This window comes from Myxocyprinus asiaticus, chromosome 4, assembly GCF_019703515.2.
Source record: "Myxocyprinus asiaticus isolate MX2 ecotype Aquarium Trade chromosome 4, UBuf_Myxa_2, whole genome shotgun sequence".
NCBI lineage: Eukaryota > Metazoa > Chordata > Actinopteri > Cypriniformes > Catostomidae > Myxocyprinus > Myxocyprinus asiaticus.
Genome location: NC_059347.1, coordinates 60855001 through 60879475, shown reverse-complemented (window position 1 = coordinate 60879475; position 24475 = coordinate 60855001). Strand labels below are relative to the sequence as shown.

At 39.1% G+C, this 24475-nt stretch overlaps 1 protein-coding gene across 9 annotated transcripts in view; it reads right to left on the bottom strand.

The window, feature by feature from the left end:
* dnm1a (dynamin 1a) overlaps positions 1–24475 on the bottom strand; it is a 90189-nt gene that overhangs the window by 63850 nt on the left and 1864 nt on the right. For all 9 annotated transcript variants that reach the window (XR_007897046.1, XR_007897047.1, XR_007897045.1 and 6 more), the window contains exons 2-9: positions 15837–15910; positions 12036–12185; positions 11617–11820; positions 11345–11443; positions 5820–5980; positions 5496–5638; positions 3154–3289; positions 786–853 (exon numbers count right to left, since the gene is read on the bottom strand). Coding sequence is in view for 1 of the 9 variants with exons in the window: in XM_051696365.1 (XP_051552325.1) it covers positions 786–853; positions 3154–3289; positions 5496–5638; positions 5820–5980; positions 11345–11443; positions 11617–11820; positions 12036–12185; positions 15837–15910 (1035 nt within the window). In the remaining 8 variants the exon portion in view is untranslated. The remainder of the gene's footprint in view (positions 1–785; positions 854–3153; positions 3290–5495; positions 5639–5819; positions 5981–11344; positions 11444–11616; positions 11821–12035; positions 12186–15836; positions 15911–24475) is intronic.

Genomic DNA, 24475 nt, shown 5'->3' with positions numbered 1-24475 from the left:
TTGCCATTTAGATTATAATTAACAGCGCCAGGAAACGTCACATTTCCAAACGTGTCCCACTTCCAGTCCTCCATACATACACTGCTAAATGACTAAATGTAAGTGTGAATTATCCATGTTAACATGAGACTCGTACGATAAAATCAGCTATTGACCTTGTCTGTGCTACTCTCTACGGTTTAAATCCAATAGCATCATTATCGAACGATATGCACAAGGATATGAGTAAAGGACGAGTAAAAAAAATGGAATAATTCATGTAAACACATAAACAAATATGTGTCTACTTTTACACGCTCTAGAACGCTGGCCCATTGTAAGTACAATACTGTAACCATGATTTTATTGTAAAAAAAACGAGTAATGAGTCAAAATTATCATTTGAGTAACAGTGATGTAAAAATGCTCTTTTTTGTGTCAGCTCTGCCCATCCAGTTTGGCCCAACCCAAGAAACATAATTTGGGTTTTGTAAAGCTCATAAAATACTGTCAGACATGTAGAGAAATACCTTACTATAACCTGAGAATCATCAATAAAACATGGCAATAATTATTATGATAAAATCCTTATGTTTTATATTGGAGCCGAACGGTCACACAGTTCCAATTAAAAACAATAAGACACAAAAACAGACGGACAGAAGCGAAATCTCCTCTCAAACCCCTCCTCCAGTGTCTCTGATGTGTCACCACATCTCTCGTTTGTCATTAGAGATGTGTGATGTATTAAACGAGGTCTGACCTCAAACGAACGGACACATTAAACATGAGTAGAGCAGACGTGCCTGATGCCGTGAATGTTCTTGATGGCGTAACTGATCTCCTTACGCAGCTCCTTCTCATCAAACTCCATCTGAACAGAGAGAACATAATAGCAGAACATTACTGAACCAACCAGCACTCCAGAATCACACCAAAGCTTCAAGAACATGTCTGGCTGATATGTCACCACAAAATCACAAGAAAGAAATATGACATTATGTTTAGCATTTTTCTGTTTGATTTTTAGTTATGTTTTGCATTGCGACAATATTTTTATGTCAATTATGCACAGTTTCCCTCAAAAATTATATTACTGAAATGCAAAAAAGCAATTATGTATTATTTAAATTGTAAAGTACATTTCGTGAAGAGCAACTGTGACGACACATCATTGTAATATTTGCTGTACATCGCTGCCTTTATGCTGATTATAATAGAATTATTATTATTATTATTATTATTATTATTATTGCACTGCGGTAATGAGAATTCAGATATTCAGAATGTAGAAATGTTCTAAAAATAATGTCACAATGCAAAAATAATAATAAAAAAAAATGTAACTCCTAATATTCCTTCTATTTAATATCCTTTATGAAAAATATAATTTTCTTATTTTTCAGGTGGTCATTTTTGGGATCAAATATTACCTGGACATGTTCTTCGTGAGATTCACACATTCACAGCCTCATTATATTTTCGATGTATTATGAATTATTTTATTTTTTTCTCCCCAATTTGGAATGCCCAATTCCCAATGCGCTCTAAGTCTTCGTGGTGGCGTAGTGACTCGCCTCAATCCGGGTGGCGGAGGATGAATCTCAGTTGCCTCCACGTCTGAGACCGTCAATCCGTGCTCTTATCACGTGACTTGTTGAGCGTGTTACCGCGGAGACGTAGCACGCGAGGAGGCTTCACGCTATTCTCCGCGGCATCCACGCACAACTCACTACGCGCCCCACCGAGAGCGAGAACCACATTATAGCGACCACGAGGAGGTTACCCCATGTGACTCTACCCTCCCTAGCAACCGGGCCAATTTGGTTGCTTAGGAGACCTGGCTGGAGTCACTCAGCACGCCCTGGATTCGAACTCGTGACTCCAGAGGTGGTAGTCAATGTCAATACTCGCTGAGCTACACAGGTCCCCCTATTATGAATTCTTGACATATTTATATTGTTTTTAGGATCACACAAAACACGGTCAAGAACATGTCCAGATCATACTGCACCACAAAATCAAATTAAAGAATTAAGAAATGTTATTTTGCATTAATTGAATAAAGCCTGTTTTTCAGGTCAGTAAGATTTTTTGCATTGCGATATGGTAATGAGACACTAGGTGAAATATAAATATATATATATATATATATATATATATATATACAGTATGTATAATAAAAATAAATGTAAAAAAACCCATTTTCTTTATATTTAATATTCTTTATTAAAAAATAAAATTATATAAAATATTCTTTATTTTTTCATTTGATTTTAGGATTAAATACTCCATGAGATTCATCCATTCATAGCCTTATTAGCAACTCAATGTGCTGTATGAAGTATTTTTGAAATATTTATATTATTTTTAGTATAACAACATTATTTGCTTCACAAGGCAAATGTATTGAAATCATTAATCAATAATATATACACTCCACTTATGAGAAACTCCTAACTGATAAGTGAATCTAGTGATATTAAAGGAATAGTTCAGGCAAAAATCTAAATTCTCTCATCATTTACTCACCCTCATGTTGTTCCAAACCCATTTGACTTTCGTTCTTCCATGGGACGCAAAAGAAGATGTTAGACAGAATGACAGCCTCATCATTCATTGGATGGAAAAAAGAAGCATTGAAAGTGAATGGTGACTGAGACTGAATATTCTGTCTAACATCTTTTGCTTTCCACGGAAGGATGACAGAATTTTCATTTTTGGGTGAACTATTCCTTTAATAATGGAAGCTACAGAACAGAAGAGAGAAATCTCAAACGGTCCTCTGGATCAAACACTTCCTGTTAAATTACTCCAGACGGTGATTTATTATGCGTGTGTTCCAGCGCACAGGAAGGCAGAATGTTTTACTCATAAAGGCTGTGCTCAGGGCCGCAGGGAGTCACAATCCTGCGCCGTGATTCATCACTATAAACGCTGAATGATAGAGTCACTCACTCAGAGAGAGAGAGAGAGAGAGAGAGAGAGAGAGAGAGAGAGAGAGGAGCAGGAGAACTGGACTGGGATTTTAGGAACACAAAGATTTTTGTATTTTAAATCTAGTATTGCATTACATTAAATTAAAATGGTACTTTAATGGCTTTTAGTTGTGTGGTAGTTTATGTGTGTGTGTGTGTGTAGTGTATGCTTGTTAGTGTCTAAACGCTGACACACCTTCACCAGCTCGAATGGAAATCGTTCATGGAAGATGCGGTTGATTCTGGCTCCTCCTGAGAGCTCATACGTGTCGATCTGATCTCCAGAACCCTCGATACGCTTGTCAAAGTCCACAGAGAACTGCTGAACCATTCTGAACACAACACACAACAACAGTACACACTAAACATTCAATATATACGTTTCTGACACAACGACAATGACTAACTCTTTTATTTGTGTGTGAATGAAATCTGAATCTTAACTCTGAATGTGAATAAGAATGAGACTCTGAATCTTGTTTTTGAATGTTGAATGTGAATCTTGACTCTGATTCCGAATCTTGAATTTGAATCTTAAATCTTGAATCTTAAATCCTGATAGAGACAGGTGAGCATGAATCTGATTCTGAATCTTGACTCTGAATCTGATTTTGCATCTTGAATCTGAATAGAAATAAAATCTTTAACATTAAAGCTTGAAAGAGACAGATGGGCAAAAATGTGTGAATCTGAATCTTGAATCTTGAATATGATTTTGCATCTTGAATCTGAATATGAATAAGAATAGGAATCTGAATCTCATATGTGGATTTTGTATGTGAATCTTGAGTGTGAATCTTGACTCTGACTCCAAATCTTGAATTTGAATCTTAGAATTTTGAATCTTAAATCCTGAAAGAGACAGGTGAGCAAAAATGTGTCATTCTGATTCTGAATCGTGAATCTGATTCTAAATCATGAATCTGAATCTGAATGTGAATGGCAACGTGAATCTTTAATATGAATCTTGAATATGATTTTGCATCTTGACTCTGAATGGAAATAAAAATCTTGAATCTTAAAGCTTGAAAGAGACATATGGGCAAAAATGTGTGAATCTGAATCTTGAATCTGAATGTGAATAAGAATGGTAATCTGAATCTTGTATGTGAATCTTCAATGTGAATCTTGACTCTGATTCCAAATCTAGAATTTGAATCTTAAAATTTTGAATCTTAAATCCTGAAAGAGACAGGTGAGCAAAAATGTGTCAATCTGAATCTGATTCTAAATCTTGAATCTGAAATGTGAATGTGAATATGAATGGCAACGTGAATCTTGAATTTAATCTTGAAAATTATTTTGCATCTTGAATCTGAATGTAAATAAGAAAGGTAGCCTGAATCTTGCATTTGAATCTTGAATGTGAATCTTGACTCTGATTCTAAATCTTGAATGTGGATTTTAAATCTTGAAAAAAATATGTAAATCGGAGTCTGAATCTTGAATATAAATGGGAAAATGAATTGTATGTGGATCTTGTAAGTGAATCTTGAGTGTGAATCTTCAATCTGATTCTGAATCTTGAATGTGAATCTTAAATTTTGAAAGAGACAGATAAGTAAAAACGTGTAAATCAGAGTCTGAATCATGGATCTAATTTGAAATCTTGAATCTGAATGTGAATTAGAATGGGAATATGAATCTTGTATATGAATCCTGAGTGTGAATCTTGAATCTGATTCTGAATCTTGAATGTGAATCTTAAATCTTGAAACTTACATTTGGAAAGAGACAGATAAGTAAAAATGTGTAAATCAGAGTCTGAATCATGGATCTAATCCAAAATCTTGAATCTGAATGTGAATTAGAATGGGAATATGAATCTTGTATGTGAATCCTGAGAGTGAATCTTGAATCTGATTCCAAATCTTGAATGTGAATCTTAAATCTTGAATCTTAAATTTTGAAAGAGACAGATAAGTGTAAAAATGTGTAAATCTGAGTATGAATCTTGAATCTGATTCTGAATGTGAATGTGAATGGCAATGTGAATCTTTAATATGAATCTTGAAAATGATTTTGCATCTTGAATCTGAATGCAAATAAAAATCTTGAATCTTAAAGCTTGAAAGAGACATATGGGCAAAAATGTGTCAATCTGAATCTGAATTCTGAATATGATTTTGCATTTTAAATCTGAATGTAAATAAGAAAGGTAACCTAAATCTGGTATTTGGATCTTGAATGTGAATCTTGACTCTGATTCTAAATCTTGAATGTAAATTTTAAATCTTGAATAAAATATGTAAATCGGAGTCTGAATCTTGAATCTGATCTGAATGTAAATATAAATGGGAAAATGAATTGTATGTGGATCTTGTAAGTGAATCCTGAATCAGAATCTTGAATTCGATTTTGCTTCTTGAATGCGAATGTGAATAAGAATAGGACTCTGAATCTCATATGTGGATCTCGTATGTGAATCTTGAGTGTGAATCAAGAGTTGAATCTGATTCCAAATCTTGAATGTGAATCTTAAATCTTGAATCTGAAAGAGACAGGTGGGCAGTGTGAATGTGAATGTGAGTGACTGACTGTAGCAGGGCTTTGGTCTTCCGGGACGGATCGTCTGGACGGAAGTTCTTGTACTCTTCCACTTCCTTCTCGATGGACAGCAGCTGACTCTGCAGTTTTGCGCGCAGCCCGGGCAGCGTGTCGCGGATGTGATTGGTCAGTTGCTGTGCACGTGGGGCAAGAGAGAGAGGGTTTGTGTGTCTGTATTTGCATACTTGCGTAAAGTATGTTTCTGATTGAACAAATGGTCATTTGATTATTTATATTATTTGTCATACTTTTGAAAGAAGAATTGAAAAGAATGAAACCAAATAGAATTTAGATGTGTTCTACACGTCATCTCACCTGGTTGAGGACTTTCTGCAGGTACGGTGTTCCCATGCGATCGGCCAGGTGTCTGTAACTGGGATGAGACAGGAAGAACTTTCTCTCTGCCGCCATCGCAGCGTTAATATCTTTCTTCCCATCAATGTCTTTCTGACTGCGGTTCACCACACCAATGTAACCTGCAGCCATTTACACACCATACAAACATCTTATCTGTTGATGGATACATTACACAAAGGAAAGTGTTCTTGCTCTTTCATAGCTCAGGAGACCTCATGTATGTTTCCATTATGCCTTATTAAAGTATCAACATTCTCTCAGATGTTTGTCCTGCACTAGGAGAAATAAAAATAGACCCAAATTGTTGACATACAGAAAGACTCTAAAGCTATTAAATGAATGTGAAAGCATAGCTCAGATCATTTGCTCTTGGAAGAACTGAATGAGAAATATTTGAGTTCATATTGAGATCTCTGGTATCTTGGCAGATCTCAACACAGTTTGAGACACTGTTGAAATCTCTTCTGCAGGAGACACGTCAGATTCCTGAGGCCTTATCTCAGGTATAAAATCGTATACTTCAGCTATAGTCTCCATTGTCTGTCCATTTAATCTCCCTGCTATCTAGGAGAAACAAATGAGACAGCATTGTATATATACTTACACCAACCAGAACACCCTGGAACCAGGGAGTGGTGGTGGATGACCAGCTTAATTTCACTGCAAACATCTCATCTCATGCAGATTCATGCTTTACAACATCAGGAAATTCAGACCTTTCCTGTCTGAATATGCTACACAGTTCCTGGTCCAAGCTCTGGTCATTTCAAGACTGGACTACTGCAATGCTCTGCTGGCTGGCCTTCCAGCTAACACAATTAAGCCACTGCAGATGGTCCAGCATGCAGTATCACTTCTGGTCTTCAATGTCACTCCACTCTTGATTTCACTCCAATGGCTAACTGTAGCTGCCCGCACCAAATTCAAGGCTTTGACTCTGGCTTTCAGGACAACCACTGGAACCGCACCCTCCTACTTCAACTCACTTCTTCAGGTCTATGCTCCAACTCACCCTCTGTGGTCTATGAACGAGTGACACCTGTTGGTCCCATCACAAAGAGGCTCAAAGTCTCATGATCGTGCTATGCTGTTACCTTCTCAACATTGAAGAACCAGCTGAAGACACATCTGTTCCGCCAGCACTTAACCACCCCACAATAATTGCACTTAATGTACAAAAAGCATCTAGCATCTTTACTACTTTACTGCTCCAGCCACTGTGAGTCCTATACTGCAGATGTTTTTAAACTTTGTGTGACAAATCGCTTGCTATGTCTCTTATTTGTAAGTCGCTTTGGATAAAAGCATCTGCTAAATGACTAAATGTAAATGTATTTTTGTCCTTTGACCAGGCAGAATGGTAAAAATAAAACAATGAAATCTGAAACTCTAGTGAAAGCCCGGATCCTTCTAAAGCATGCTTGTGGTTTTGCATGTTGCACCATATTACAGGAGCAGAACACGGCGCAGGGAGGGTAAAGACGCGTTTGATGGGAAAACCTGACATGTGGATGAGAACTCTGAGTGGAAAAATGGTACGTAAGCACTCTGTGCCCCAGAGTTTCCCATAAATATCCTTTATTACTGAGCAAAGAAATGTTTTTTCCACATGTGTCACTGAAATCAAGACATTGTTTTGTTTTTTCTCTTTATCTGGTTCTCTCTCTCTTTTTGACTCACACACTGCAATGGTTTTCCACAAGAGGGAAACAGAGAGAGAGAGAGAGAGAGAGAGAGAGAGAGAGAGAGAGAGAGAGAGAGAGAGAGAGAGAGAGAGAGAGAGAGAGAGAGAGAGAGAGAGAGAGAGAGATCCCGGTCTGTGTTTATAACACACCACCATTCCAGCAAACAATTTTTGGTTCCCAGAATGTTTCCAGAACAGACATTCTAACATTCTGTTGTGGTTAGCCTTGAACGTTTTTTTTCTTTTTCTTTTTTTTTTTACAGAAATAAAACATTCCCTTTAAGTTTGGATAACGTTCCCCTAATGTTCTTTCTGCAACCCTGATGTACATCAGTAATCTACAAACCGTCTTGTTCTGATCCATTTTTTTATTAAATCACACATAATACGGAGGATTCAATTAATTCGTAAGCTGTAACGCTCCATATTTTACCTTTCCTAAAACTGCATTGTTCCTCAGCATCGGCCTTTATATGCAGATCCTGAAGAAAAATGATTCTAAACAACCAATGACTCCGTTTATCATGTTCAAATCTCATACTTCATTTCGGCATTTGATTAAATTCTGTACTGCGCTAACGTCAGTCACTGTTGTCTATCAACAACCTCTCTGCAACATTTATGAAAAACAATCAAATATATGATGATAAAATGAGAATGAAAACCTAACCATTAGGGAATGTTCCACACAGGTTCTTATTAGGTTGTCACATTGGTTTATGGTTATAAATCAATACAACCTAAAAAGAACATTCCGAGAACATTAGGAATTGACTCCCCCAAGAAAAGAACTAAACAGCAGCGTTCTGTGTTTGTTGTTTACATACAAACGCCCCACCACTTCCGGGTTCTTTTAGTAGCTAACAAAATAACTGCTGTTTATGGACGCTCCGCTGAAATTGAGTGAAAATGCCCCAAAAGTGCTGTTTGTGGGGTTAAAACAACCCATTTCCTGTAGGTTATTGGAGATTTGGGCTTCTTTAAATTTACACCAGGATCGTTGAATCAGGAAAAACTCAGGATTTGACATAAATGATGATATTTCAGCCTGATCGAGAGTGAAATCGGAAAGAGTAGACCGACTTTTCTTTCGGCAAAATCGGAATACGTTGACCGAAATTTCGAAACACTGCCCCCAGTGGCCAAAGAGGTAAGTGTTGTAGGGCATATGGGCACCTGTGAGCTCCATTTATGTCCAGGAGAGGTCGCCAAAAGCTAGTAGTGAAGCAAGTTGTTTTCAACTTTACAGGATGTTATACAATGAAGAGAAAAGTATATATTTATAGATTCTATCGCCCAACCCAAACACAAACCTTACCTTAACCATTAGTGGAGTAAAAAAGTAATGTTACAGGGAAAAGTGAAACCTCTGAATTATGCTCATCACTGATTATTCAAACATTGTTACCACCTGGCTTTGAACCCTTGTCTCCCACACAGCTGATGCAACACAATGCCAATCATGCCAGGTGGAAAGGCGTATGGTTGCTGATCCTAGGGTACTGAAACTATCGGAAACATCATGCCGACTTCACGTGTGATCGTGTTGGATTTTCACGGATTACTGTCATTGTTATCGCGTCTGCTCTATTAAACCCAATTGACCCGCAGCTGGTATCAGTGATTTGGTGATTTGAACTTTTCACGAAGAAATCGTGCAAACTCTGATCACAAACAGCTGTTCTTAATTATCCAAAGTGCAACCGCTGTGACAGATATGAGGTCAAATATGATCTAACGATGACTTTATTTGAACCAGGTCTAAAGGCTTTTTTACACGGGACGGGGTGGGTGGCTGGCTTTGCTTGCGATCTTGCCGCTTCTCATTTGTACAGGTGTTTTCCATTCACACTAGAGGTGGTGCAAAACGAGCCAGTAGAAGTGCAATAATGCCACCCAATGCTTCAGCTCAGATACTGCATCTATGAGGCGATTACTGTAAATAATGTATTAGTTTGGGGCCTGGGTAGCTCAGCGAGTATTGACACTGACTACCAACACTGGAGTTGCAAGTTCAAATCCAGGGTGTGCTGAGTGACTCCAGCCAGGTCTCCTAAGCAACCAAATTGGCCTGGTTGCTAGGGAGGGTAGAGTCACATGAGGTAACCTCCTCGTGGTCGCGATTAGTGGTTCTCGCTCTCAATGGGGCGTGTGGTAAGTTGTGTGTGGATCGTGGAGAGTAGCATGAGCCTCCACATGCTGTGAGTCTCCGCGGTGTCATGCACAACGAGTCACGTGATAAGATGCACGGATTGACGGTCTCAGAAGTGGAGGCAACTGAGACTTGTCCTCCGCCACCCAGATTAAGGCGAGTAACCGCGCCACCATGAGGACCTACTAAGTAGTGGGCATTCCAAATTGGGAGAAAAGGGGATAAAAAAACTGTTGTATTAGTTTTCATGTGATTGCACTTAAATAAAAGACCACTTATTTTTTCATAAAATGTGTTATAACTATAAATATTGTAATAAGCTATTTTTTTATATTAATGTAAAATTATGATATCAGGGCTAAACAATGTAGGCTAACTGTAAATATTGATGGCGTCTTGCCACCTGTCTCCACATTTGATGAGTTCTGCATTAAAGAAACAGACTGCATGTTACTTCATATTTTTATTGGCAAATTAGTATAGTGTAAATAACATCACATCAATAATTAAAATGGGAGGGCTACAAATGAACATTCAAAATCCACAAATCACTCTGCTAGTAACCCATCTGGGCAACTGTATTTTCTGTTTATCTAAGTTGATGTTTCAGACACCTGTTGCAGAAGAGAAAATTAAAGTATACGGTCCATGGCCCATTTGTATACATTGCACAGACGTCTATCTTCCAAACGTAAGCTATACATGTTTCCGTAGTCTATTTTAACCTGGTACATGACTCGTCCACTCACAGCTTTAATTGAGGCTGTTTTCCTATTTATGTCTCTATAAACACTCATTGAAAATGAACAGGGAAAGAACGGTGACTGTGTCCCGTGTAAAACCGCCTTAATAGGAAGAACAGGATCCGGTCTCCACCATTGCAGGGCACTGGCTACTGTTTGTGAAAGGAATCAAAGGATATGTGCATAAAATATATTTTCATACTGCTAAATTATGTCTTTGCATTTATTCTGAATGCAGTAATTAGCAACTGTTCAATCGAAAATTGCTGTGATATTAAATCTGAATATTCAATAGGCTATATGGTGATATTGAAGTTAAATATAATTTACTGTATGTGGGTTAACAATTTAAGCAGTTAAGATGCATATTGCATGTGTGATGGTAGTTTTCATTTATAAATACCCAATTTTTCAGGCTTTAGAAGTGTGTTAAGCATGTGAGGAACCTGTTACATGTCCAACATAATCATACAGGCCCATTGAACCAAGTTTTAACTTGTTTTGCTGATAATTCATAAAGAACTCCACATCATTTCTTCACTTTAAACCACAGACATCCATTTATACTAACTTCTATTAGCATTTACAGACACCATTAGACTATATAATACTTAAAAGATTATTAAAGCGGCAGCGCTGCCCTTCTCCATCATTGAAATCTGCTGCTCAGAAGAACCCGGAAGCATGATTGCCTGCGATGTGACGTCAGAGTAATTGAATCTATACTGTGCACAGTATGCACATTTTCAGAACTGTCATTATATGGAAAAGAGCTGCATGACGATTCTTAAAAAATGATATTTTATGTGGGCATGTGGGTTTGGAACGACATGTTGGTGAGTAAATAATCAGAGAATTGTCATTTTCAGTTGGACCTTTCCCTAATTTCTGACACTGATCTCACCTCTCCGCAGCGGCAGCAGTTTGTTTTCCAGGATGTCACGTGCGTCGGTTCCTTCATCCATCAGATCCAGCTTAGTGATCACACCGATAGTACGCTGACCTGCACGTACACATAAACACAGAGAGTGCGTATTAACACGTGTGAACCAATCTCATAAACTCGCACATCATGAACTAAAGTTAAAGGTGCACAGAATAAAGTCTGTGTTTATATTTTGCTGGCTGATACAACAGTAGATGCTCTAATATGTTTGAATTGTGGAGATGACACACCCTGCGGGTCGACTTCTTTGGCGATCTTCAGTGCATCAGAGTTGGCGAGATCAGAGTTTGCGGGCGACACTGCGAGCAACAGACAGTTCTCTTTAGTCACAAACTGCATGATCATATCTCTGATCTGATGCTCAATATCAGCGGGCTGATCGCCCACAGGAACTTTAGTCATTCCCGGCAGATCCACCAAAGTCAGATTCAACACTGCCGGAGAAAAAACACAAGTTTTATGATTAGTGATGGACTGGTATTTAACTAACATGTGAAATCAAATGTAAGAAAAATCAGAGAAAGGAAGATTAATCTGAATGTGCGATAAAAAATGGCTAAAAATCAAACAGATTTTGTAGTAAAGCATTACGCATAATAATTCATGATTTTATTCATGCTTATTAATGACATGCTGAGTTGAATCAGACCATTTGGTGAGTAGACACGCAGGTTGATCGGCACCGGCGAGATGCCTTTGTTCTGCCCCGTCACACGATCCGTCTCCGCCTCGATTTCCTGACGGATCTCATCGAAATCTGTAAACTTCTTCCCCTTACAGTGAAGAAACTCGGCATATTCTGAGAGGAAACAGGGACAGACATTACAGCAAACAGCCTACCTTTCTCTAAATAAAAATGGAGGAGATTATTTTTGCAATTATTTTAACATGTAATCAAAAAAAAATTTTAGCCTATTTTTTAGATTCACGCAATGCACTAATTGTGAGACTTGTGAGAAGTATTATAGCTTATTTGTAAGATTTATGCATTTCAAATGAATTAATTTGTGTAATGTTTAACTAAATTAAATTAATACAAATTAAAATATGAAATATGAAAAACGTAATATTTAAATTTTTATTAATTTAATCATTTAAAAAAATATCATTTTAAAATATTTTTTAAAGATTACATTTGATGGAATTTTGTTATGCAATTGAAATGCATAAATCTTAAAAATAGGCTAAAATTCGTGGCCTGGGTATCTCGTCGAGTATTGACACTGACTACGCAAGCTCAAATCCAGGGCGTGCTGAGTGACTCCAGCCAGGTCTCCTAAGCAACCAAATTAGCCCGGTTGCTAGGGAGGGTAGAGTCACATGGAGTAACCTCCTCGTGGTCGCTATAATGTGGTTCTCGCTCTCGGTGGGGTGCGTGGTGAGTTGTGCGTGGATGCCACAGCGTGGGCCTCCACACGCGCTACATCTCTGTGGTTACGCACTCAACAAGCCACGTGATAAGATGCGTGGACTGATGGTCTCAGACACCGAAGCAACTGAGATTCGTCCTCTGCCACCCGGATTGAGACGAGTCACTACGCCACCACGAGGACTTAGAGCGCATTGGGAATTGGGCATTCCAAATTGGGGAGAAAAAAATAAAATAAAAATAGGCTAATATATATATATATATAAAATTATCTTAAATTTTTTTTTTTCGTATTTCATAATTGCTGCTGAAATTTCAGGCACAGCATGTGCCACCAGATGTCAGTGTTAATGAAAGCCCGGAAAAATCTAAAAATGCAAAAATGTTGTTAAGACCTTTGAATTCTGTCATCATTTACTCCCACTTGTGTTGTTCCAAATCTGTATGTCTTTCTTTCTCCCGTGGAACACAAAAGGAGAATCATTTTACGCAGATCTTTTCAACAACAGATCTGTCAATCTCCAAAAAGGACAACAAAAAAATTGCCATAAAAGTAATTTATATGACTTGTGCACTACATTCTGAAGTCAAATGATAGCTTTGTGTAAGGAACAGACACAAATAACGACTTCCTGAATAATCTCAGTCTGTTCTTGACACAAAGTGATCACAGAAGACTTAAAATACCGTATAGTGCACAGGACGTATGGACTATAGTGCACAGGTCATATGGACTATAGTGCACAAGTCCTATGGACTGTAGTGCACAGGTCATATGGACTATAGTGCACAGGTCCTATGGACTGTAGTGCACAGGTCGTATGGACTGTAGTGCACAGGTCCTATGGACTATAGTGCACAGGTCATATGGACTATAGTGCACAGGTCGTATGGACTATAGTGCACAGTCCACAGGTCGTATGGACTATAGTGCACAGGTCCTATGGACTGTAGTGCACAGGTCATATGGACTATAGTGCACAGGTCATATGGACTATAGTGCACAGGTCGTATGGACTATAGTGCACAGTCCACAGGTCGTATGGACTATAGTGCACAGGTCCTATGGACTGTAGTGCACAGGTCATATGGACTGTAGTGCACAGGTCCTATGGACTATAGTGCACAGGTCCTATGGACTATAGTGCACAGGTCATATGGACTGTAGTGCACAGGTCCTATGGACTGTAGTGCACAGGTCGTATGGACTGTAGTGCACAGGTCCTATGGACTGTAGTGCACAGGTCCTATGGACTACAGTGCACAAGTCGTATGGACTATAGTGCACAGGTCGTATGGACTATATTGCACAGGTCGTATGGACTATATTGCACAGGTCATATGGACTATAGTGCACAGGTCGTATGGACTATATTGCACAGGTCCTATGGACTGTAGTGCACAGGTCGTATGGACTGTAGTGCACAGGTCGTATGGACTGTAGTGCACAGGTCCTATGGACTGTAGTGCACAGGTCGTATGGACTGTAGTGCACAGGTCGTATGGACTATAGTGCACAGGTCCTATGGACTGTAGTGCACAAGTCCTATGGACTATAGTGCACAAGTCGTATGGACTATAGTGCACAGGTCGTATGGACTATAGTGCACAGGTCGTATGGACTATAGTGCACAGGTCGTATGGACTATAGTGCACAGGTCCTATGGACTGTAGTGCACAGGTCCTATGGACTGTAGTGCACAGGTCGTATGGACTGTAGTGCACAGGTCGTATGGACTGTAGTGCACAGGTCCTATGGACTGTAGTGCACAGGTCCTATGGACTGAAGTGCACAGGTCCTATGGACTGAAGTGCACAGGTCCTATGGACTGTAGTGCACAGGTCATATAGACTGTAGTGCACAGGGCGTATGGACTGTAGTGCACAGGGCGTATGGACTGTAGTGCACAGGTCGTATGGACTATAGTGCACAGGTCCTATGGACTATAGTGCACAGGTTATTGTACTGTAGTGCACAGGTCGCATGGACTGTAGTGCACAGGTCCTATGGACTGTAGTGCACAGGTTGTATGGACTGAAGTGCACAGGTCGTATATGGACTACATTTATGATATTTTATGGCGCTTAAATTGTGTTTTTTGTACTTTTATTGTAAGGAAAAGAGCAGCGTGATGACAGAATGTCAAACAGGTTTGGAACATCATGAGTGAATGATGAAAGAATTTTCATTTTTGTGGGTGAACTATCCCTTTAAAAAGCTAATTAAGCCAATATATATAGATGAATAATATTACGTACTTTTTAAATATAAATCATCACTTCCAGTCAGCAGCAGTAGAGAACGAGTTCATGTGCTCTCGAGTAATGTATTCATGTTGGCATGTTACAGACGTAATCTCATGTTCTCCACTCAGTTGAGACATCCAGGATGAGCACACAAATGCACCATTGTGAGTAAAGAAACAGATAAATACAGATCTAAACCAAAACCAACCGGGTGTGTCGCACGTGCATCAGTTCTCTCGTGAACATGCCAACGTGATTAAATCACACGCGCATGCCGCTGCTAACTGGAAGCTATGCTTAATAGTTAAAAAGTACTTAAATATTGATCTTTTTCACACCAAAAGTGGTCGTGTTGCTTTAGAAGACATTAATTTAACCGCTGGAGTTGTATGGATGACATTTATGCTGACTGTCAGTGATTTTTGGAGCTTCAAAAGTCTGATCACCATCCACTTGCATTATAAGGACCTACTGAGCTGAGATATTTTTCTATTTTTACTCAAATGTGTTCTGGTGAAGAAAGAAAGCCATACACACCTGGGATATCATGAGTGTGAGTAAATAATGAGAAAATGTTTATTTTGGGTGAACTAACACTTTAAGCATTCAAGCTCATGATAATCAAAGCATTACTGTAATTATTTACCATAATTTATTATTACAATAAATTATTCTTTTAATATTCTTTGACTCCTGTGGCTTATATTGCTAGTAAAAGATCTGATGTGTTTGTGGATGTCAGGCAGGAAACACCTGATCTCCGATCAGCGCTGACCTGCTGCAGGTGACTCTCTAACCTGCTGTGAACCTGCTGTCACCTGGCGACCGGCTCACCTGTGGGGCAGTTGATGAGCTGCAGGACCAGGGGACGACGGGTGACGATCCCAGATCCACGAGGGAGGAAGTCCCTGAGCAACACACACACACACACACAGGTGAGAGATCATTAAACACAGAGGAACTCAAGATTAAATGTTTTAGAGACAGCGCATGACTGGAGCAGAGCAACTCATTCTACTGCTGATTCTGCTGATCTCAATGAATTAAACCATACATTAATGCACATCATAATTAATGTGCATTTATAGTCAAATATTATACAGTATATATAACAAATATCTCTGTGGGTTTGTACACTTGTGCCTGGGTCATGTCCTGTTTAGTGTGTAATGCAAAAGTACACATTATATTTTAACTTAATTAAGTTTTCAGTCAATTTGCATGTCACCATTTATCACCATTGGGAATTGTAAGGCTCACATTTTCTTCAGAAGTCCAAACCTGATCAGTTGGAGTGGCTCTAGATTAGTAAGTCAGACTGTTGAATAGCAAACAATATCTTCACTGTCACTCTATGATGAGCTGATCTGGACAGATGGCTTTAACTGCAGGTTCCTTTGACAGACATAACATGACATATGGAGTGAACATATGGGGCCTCCGCCCCACACACAGACAGTATTGATATGATAGACGGTATTGATATGCATGCACACTGACTCAGTGATTTAAACTTGTGAGTTCTTGAGTCTTTTAAACTATCCATTTAATGAACCGGTTCAAACCGGTTCGTCACTGTGTTTTTGTTTGCAGCCCACGAGAACACCTCAATAGAAAGATGTTTTCTTGCCACTGTTTTGCAATAAACAGTCTTTTTATCTCACTGCATTAAATTTTGACAGCAAAATAATTTATTTGGCTGTGGATTCAGAAGCGGCTGTAGACCAACACTGCTGGAACCACTGTATTTATACATCATTCTAGTATTTTGTTTTACTGAATTTAATTCATGCTGATTTTCCTAAAAATAATATTAATAATAATATGTGTCGAGTTCAGTTATGCATAGCAATCATGAAAATTTGGTAAGGAAATGTGCTTAATCATCATGACAATAATGTGATGATGCAAAAAAAAAAAAAAATCTTTATGATCCTAAAATTAGGCTGCAATGGGGGGGGGGGGGTATATATGACATCACAGGGCATTTCTTAATGAGATTCACTGGAATACGTCATCTCACAAAAATCCCATAATAACATCTGAACATCACAAACATCAGCATCTGTTTCACCAAACCCTTTGGTCCACAGGTAAAGTAAAAAAAGAGATGTGACTGTCTCTCTCTCTCTTTGTCTGTCTCTCTTCCCATCCCCCAGTGTCTGCAGGAAGCTGTGATGATGGACAGGCCGATTAGACCTGCCCACTCAATCTAATCCCAGAGCTCCGCCTCCTCCCCCACTGCATGCTGCGTAAGCAGCTCACTCTCTCTCTTTCTCTCTCTCTCACACACACACACACACACACACACACACACACAACACACATATTTACATGTGGCAGCGAACAGAGAGACCACACAAAAGAGAGAGAGAGCGAGAGAGAGAGAGAGAGAGAGAGAGAAAGACATTGCCAGAAGTAAAGATACAGCTGGCAAACAATGCATCATCAGGACGGACAAAAACAGTCACAGAATACATTATGGGTGTGTAGCGAGAAATAAAGACAGACAGACAGATAAACAGACACACAGATAGATAGATAGATAGATAGATAGATAGATAGATAGACAAACAGACAGGCAGACAGACAGACAGAGAGACACATAGACAGACAGATAGACAGATAGATAGACAAACAGAAAGTCAGACAGACAGATACACAGACAGACGCACAGAAAGTCAGACAGACAGACACACACACAGAAAATCAGACAGACAGATACACAATCCGACAGACAGACAGACAGATAGATAGACAGACAGACAGACAGATAGTCAGTCAGACAGTCAGTCAGTCAGACAGACAGACAGTCAGTCAGACAGACAGTCAGATGGACAGTCAGACAGACAGTCAGACAGACAGACAGACAGACAGACAGTCAGACAGACAGACAGACAGACAGACAGTCAGTCAGACAGACAGATAGACAGTCAGTCAGACAGACAGTCAGACAGACAGTCAGACAGACAGACAGTCAGACAGACAGACAGACAGTCAGTCAGACAGACAGATAGACAGTCAGTCAGACAGACAGACAGACAGACAGACAGGTAGATAGATAGATAGACAGATAGATAGATGGATGTTTCAGAGTTTGTCCTTCAGATGATCTTAGTAAATGTCCTACTGCTTGTTAGAGCTGCAGGTCTGACTGGTTAACTCACACCCTACACAACACCATCTGCTCCCATTCTAGTGTGCTTTTAAACACACAGCATGGGTTGCCATGCCAAGATACCCATGTCCCTCCAACGACAATTGTGCTCAACAAACTACTGCAAGGACACACACACACACACACACACACACACACACACACACACACATCTAAGGTAAACAATACAATGCTTTCTGCATTTCCATTCAAATAAACCCTAATCAACAAGCTCATATTTCATTAGCATTATTATGTGACAAAATATGTGCATACAGTAAAATCAGATGGACATCGTAAGATCCTTCATTCTTCACATTTATTTCATGATGGACGAGGACTGAATGGATACTGACTTCGTAAACAAATATATAAACAAACACAACTGTATAAAAGAGTGTAGACATCAGTGACGGATAAAACAACCAAACTACATTTTTAGTAGCATGACAGTACTTCAGCTATTTCCACAAGAGTGTAACTTTTTTAAATACCAAGCCACTATTTATAGATAATGAATAGCAGTGTAGCGTAACAGAACTGTTTTTAATTTCAATCTATACTGCGCATGCATCTTCAAGCCAAATGACCCAAGAACCATTGCGAAATCCAATCAATTTTAGTGAATCAGTTAGTTCGGACAGTTCAAGTAAATTAACCAGTTCAAATAAAACGATGCACCTAATTCCCTTATAATTAGAGTAGGATCTAATTCATTTTGGTGAATCAGTTCAAGTAAATGAACTAGTTTAAATAAACAATTTACTAATTCACAAGTTGCGTTGAGAAATCCAATTAATTTTAGTGAATCGGTTCTTTTGGACAATTCATGGAAATAAACCAGTTAAAATAAACAATTAACCCAATCATTTGTAGCGTTGGGATATCCAGTTTGTTTAAATGAATCAGTTTGCATAAATGAACCAGTTCAAATGCACAATTCACCGATGGACTTGAACCCCTGCACAGAAGTCACTTCGTCTTCCTTTTTGAACAGAAATAATTATTTAATAGTTTTTAACTGTGTTATTGACTCAGTTGTATTGTTTTCTATTTGTTGTATTTAGTATAGATGAAGTCAATGTTTAATTTTGTATAGGCTGAATTTAGTTGTAATTAGTTGCATTTATGTTGCTTTTATTTGACCCTTTTCAATTGACCCTTCGCTAAGCTCCGCCCCCCTTGGTTACGGTTGCTTGCTCTGACAAGCTCTGCGGAACTCCCCATCGGAATAAATGGGAGACTGCCATGAACGACGTGGTTTTTGGCAAAATATTCATATTAATGGAATGGATAATATTCTTACTTGGGCTGGGATGAAGAGTGACATTGTAATGCATATTTATCTGAAGTTTTTTGCTAAGGCAGGATTGGTCAGAAGCACTTTTAAGGCGGGGCTTAGCGAAGGGTCAATAGAGATATTCACTGTTTCTGTGTCAGACAAATACTGAAGATACAGATGCATTAAATAATACCATCTGATTATTAATTAGTATTAAATGTATTATTTAAATAAATCTTCCTTAAATAGATACAATGTAGTTGTGTTAGTACATTGTAGTGTAGCAACTGTATACTTTTTTAAAGAGTAGCTTGACTGTAGTTTAACTATTTTAAATTATGAGGATCTTGACGGGCAACAGTTTCAAAGTAGCTTCACTAACACCGGTTAAAATATGATGGTGTATTCTCAGGTTCAACATTCACTGTGCACAGATGACGCTCTCAGAGAACGGGCGAATGAAACGGTGTGTTGTTGCCGAGCATCAGATTAAAGCAGCACTGAGCGAGCTCATGAACCCAGGACCGTCAGATTAGACCTAATCCTGTTAAGACCAGCTCAGATTCACAACCACAAGACTAGCAACACCATTTCTGAGAATGAAGAGCAGTCCACATTTTATCAACAACTGAAAAAGTGGGGAGCCTAGGTAGCTCAGCGAGTATTGACGCTGACTATCACCCCTGGAGTTGCGAGTTCAAATCCAGGGCGTGCTGAGTGACTCCAGCCAGGTCTCCTAAGCAACCAAATTGACCCAGTTGCTAGGGAGGGTAGAGTCACATGGGGTAACCTCCTTGTGGTCGCTATAAAGTGTGATTCTCGCTCTCAGTGGGGCGCGTGGTGAGTTGTGACAAACATAAAAGAAACATATCTAAATGTCAATGTCAACATCCTATAGCTGCAGTTTTGAGTGAGAAACTAGAGTTTTACAAGAAAATGTGAGAGGTGTTTGCTCACTGCCACGAATCTAGGTTGTTCTGGGTGGTTACTAGGTGGTTGTTTACTGTCCCAAGTCAAAAGTTATACTGGTCTCTAGATATACACCATTTACTGTAACATTGCATGATGATTAATAGAGAATATGACAGTGAGTAACTCTGTTTGAGCTTGTAATGGCTGATTTCCTATTCTCATCGAGCGATTAAGCAGTCTGAGAACATGAGGTGAGTCATTTAATGATTGAAAAACATAATCCTTCATAGCACTCACTCTAGATTCTTATTACGTAACTCAGGACAGTAGATACGGTGTCCCCGATCAAATCGTGTTTTAGTATAGAGTGCAACAGTCTTGTTCTGGAAGTAAAAAGCACATAGGGGAATTGATTTTTAACTTATAAACCTTTTAAAGACAGGTTGTTAATCAATGGTATAGATTTTTGTTGAAGCCATCAGTCTTTCATTTTCTTGACTTGTCTTATAACAGCAGACTCCATAGCTCACTTAAAAACAAATGTATTATAGCAAACATCTTGAGGATCCGCAGCAAGGCACTCAATGTGGAATGTGATCAACTGTTTCTGGAGAGTTATTCTGGGACTGTCCATGGTGCTGAAAGAAGAAACATCATGCCTGATGGGCCTCATTAATGAGCTCTGACTGTATACAAATCAAATCAGTTATTTCACAGTTAGCCAAGGTGTGTTCGATGATACAGTTCTGTTATTTTATGATTTGTTGTATTTGTACACACTTTTTTAGAAGATTCACCAAAACATTGCCTTAATGCGCCCCTCCAATTTTTAAAACCCCCTGTCTCCACATAAGTCATGCATTCATGTTTTTCAGACAAGCAGTATCGAGCTCTCACACGTACAAAATCTCTGTTGAAAAACTGACACTTATAAACGACACATCCCAGGTACTGCATACAGCCCACACCTTTTCAATTCTTGATATGAGAGTAATCCACATCCACATCGATCCCGACAGACGTGCTTCAGCAGAGTCAAGTAAATCATCTACAGTCATCTGTCAACTTTCATAAGACTTCATTAATGTTCGGCAGAAAATGTTTGCAGAGATTCAGAAGCCAAGCAAACACAAAAGTGAAACTCATTACACGCTGCTGCTCACAAATTATGATGAAGAACACTGTGACCCTTCATTGCTGTGATACCACCCTCTCAGGTGAGCTGTCAGTTTATGTCTTAATACACTGTCATTGTCTTATTTCATTGAGCTACTTTACTCTGAAGTAAACCCAGAATACCCTAGCAACTTTATAGCAATGCCCTGGCTACCACATTGAACACCCTAACAACTGTACAGCAACGCCCTGGCAACCACTCAAAACACCCTGCATAGCAATGCCCTGGCAACCACACAGAACACCTTAGCAACTGTATATCAGTGCTCTGGCAACCCAGAACACTCTGTCTAGCAATGCCCTGGCAACTCTATATCAATGCTGTGGTAACCCAGAACACTCTAGCATCTGTGTAACAACACTATGGCAACCACCCATAAAACCCTAGCAACTGTATAGAAACACCTTGGCAACCACCCAAAACACCATAGCAACTGAATAGCAAAGCTCTGGCAACCACCCAGAATCACTTAGTAACTGTATAGCAACCACTCAAAACACCTTTGCAACAGTATAGTAATACCCTGGCGACCACATCGAACACCCTAGCAACTGTAAAGCAATGCCCTGGCAACCACATTGAATACCCTAACAACTGTACAGCAACTCCCTGGCAACCATCTAGAACACCCTAGCAACTGCATAGCAATGCACTGGCAACCACTCAAAACACCCTGCATAGCAACACCCTGGCAACCACACAGAACACCTTAGCAACTGTATATCAGTGCCCTGGCAACCCAGAACACTCTAGCATCTGTGCAGCAAAACTCTGGCAACCAGCCAGAACACCCTGCCTAGCAATGCCCTGACAACCACACAGAACACCCTAGCAACTCTATATCAATGCTGTGGTAACCCAGAACACTCTAGCATCTGTGTAGCAACACTATGACAACCACCCATAAAACCCTAGCAACTGTATAGAAACACCTTGGCAACCACCCAAAACACCATAGTAACTGTATAGCAAAGCTCTGGCAACCACCCAGAATCACTTAGTAACTGTATAGCAACCACTCAAAACACCTTTGCAACAGTATAGTAATGCCCTGGCGACCACAAAGAACACCCTAGCAACTGTATAGCAATGCCCTGGCAACTACATTGAACACCCTAGCAACTGTACAGCAACTCCCTGGCAACCTCCTAGAACACCCTAGCAACTGCATATTAATGCACTGGCAACCACCCAAAACACACTGCATAGCAATGCCCTGGCAACCACACAGAACACCTTAGCAACTATATATCAATACCCTGGCAACACATAACACTCTAGCATCTGTGCAGCAACACTCTGGCAACCAGCCAGAACACCCTAACAGCTCTATAGAAACGCTGTGGAAACCCAGAACACTCTAGCATCTGTGTAGCAACACCTTGGCAACCACCCAAAACACCATAGCAACTGTATAGCAAAGCTCTGGCAACCACCCAGAATCACTTAGTAACTGTATAGCAACCACTCAAAACATCTTTGCAACAGTATAGCAATGCCCTGGCGACCACATAGTACAACCTAGCAACTGTACAGCAACACCCTGGCAACCACCCAGAACAACCTAGCAACTGCATAGCAATGACCTGACAAAATCCCAAAACACCCTGTATAGCAACGCCCTGGCAACCACCCAGAATTAACTAGTAACTGTATAGCAACTACCCATGAATACATATATACATATACTGTGCGTACACATAATATTAACAATTGGACATACTGCTATCAGTACCAGTTACCGATACATACAATACAATACAATCAAAGGTAAATGAACAGTTATTTTTGAACAATATTTACTAAAAATCACTAAAATGAATTAAAAACAGAAAATGCATTATCATTAAGGTATAGGTATACAAAGGTATACTTTGAAATTGTTGCAAAGGGAAGTAACAACATGTAAATTAAACAACCCAAAGCTTCCTGAATTTCTCACAAATGTTCACTTGTTCTACATTGCCATGTTAGGGCCCTAAACATGTTGAATCACTGTTTTTTCCTGTGGTAAATCACATAAAGTCTTTATATAGATAAAATAAGTAGTTTTCCAGAATTTGCCAAGCATTCTAGATTTTGAAAACAATGACTGTTACAGGACAATTGCTGCTTCACATAATAGTGTAGAAGATAATTCTGCCAGAATTAAATATCTGGAAAAGAAATGAGGTCTGACAAGCTTCCTGTAACCAGCTGCGAGAGTTAAAGCATCTACTCTATAATAAGTGGTGTTTTACGAATGATCCCTCAAATCATGTGTGTTGTTGAGGAGAGGTGTGTTGTTACTTTACTAAAAGATCACACTTACCATTTTCACCTGAAAAAAACCCCCATAGACTTACATTGAAGGAGGGACTGACAACACAAGTCCCATCTTCAGGAAATGTAAAAATCTAGTTTATACACATGACCTTCCTCAGCTGCAATAGTTGCTGAATCATGCAGCGTAAGACAGCGGAGTGGAGTTATTCAGAAACACTGCAATAGAAAAAACAATATTCCTCTCCTGCATACTGTGTGTTCAGACTAAAACCTTCTTGACTCACAATGAAGTCGATGCAACATGCATTCAGAGGAAAACATGAGGTCTGATTTATGGCTGAGGCCTGACGTGCATGTCATGCTTAAAATAAATTAAAAAATATCAAAAATATTTTACCAATAATTTACAAAAGTGCTAATATTAGCTGATACTGACTGAAACTGTCAGATATTTCATCAGATATATCATACTGTATATAAACATATTTTTACTACTTCAAAAAAGGCAGTAAGTATTATTGGTAGAAGTAATTATAAAGAGATGTCAAATCATCTATTCATAAAACTACAGGTATTGACATTTAAAGATCATTGTTATGAATAAAGCAAATATGCATTTATTACCAAAAAATTTACACAATATAATTGTTTGGAGAGAGAGTGATTATAACCTGAAAGGA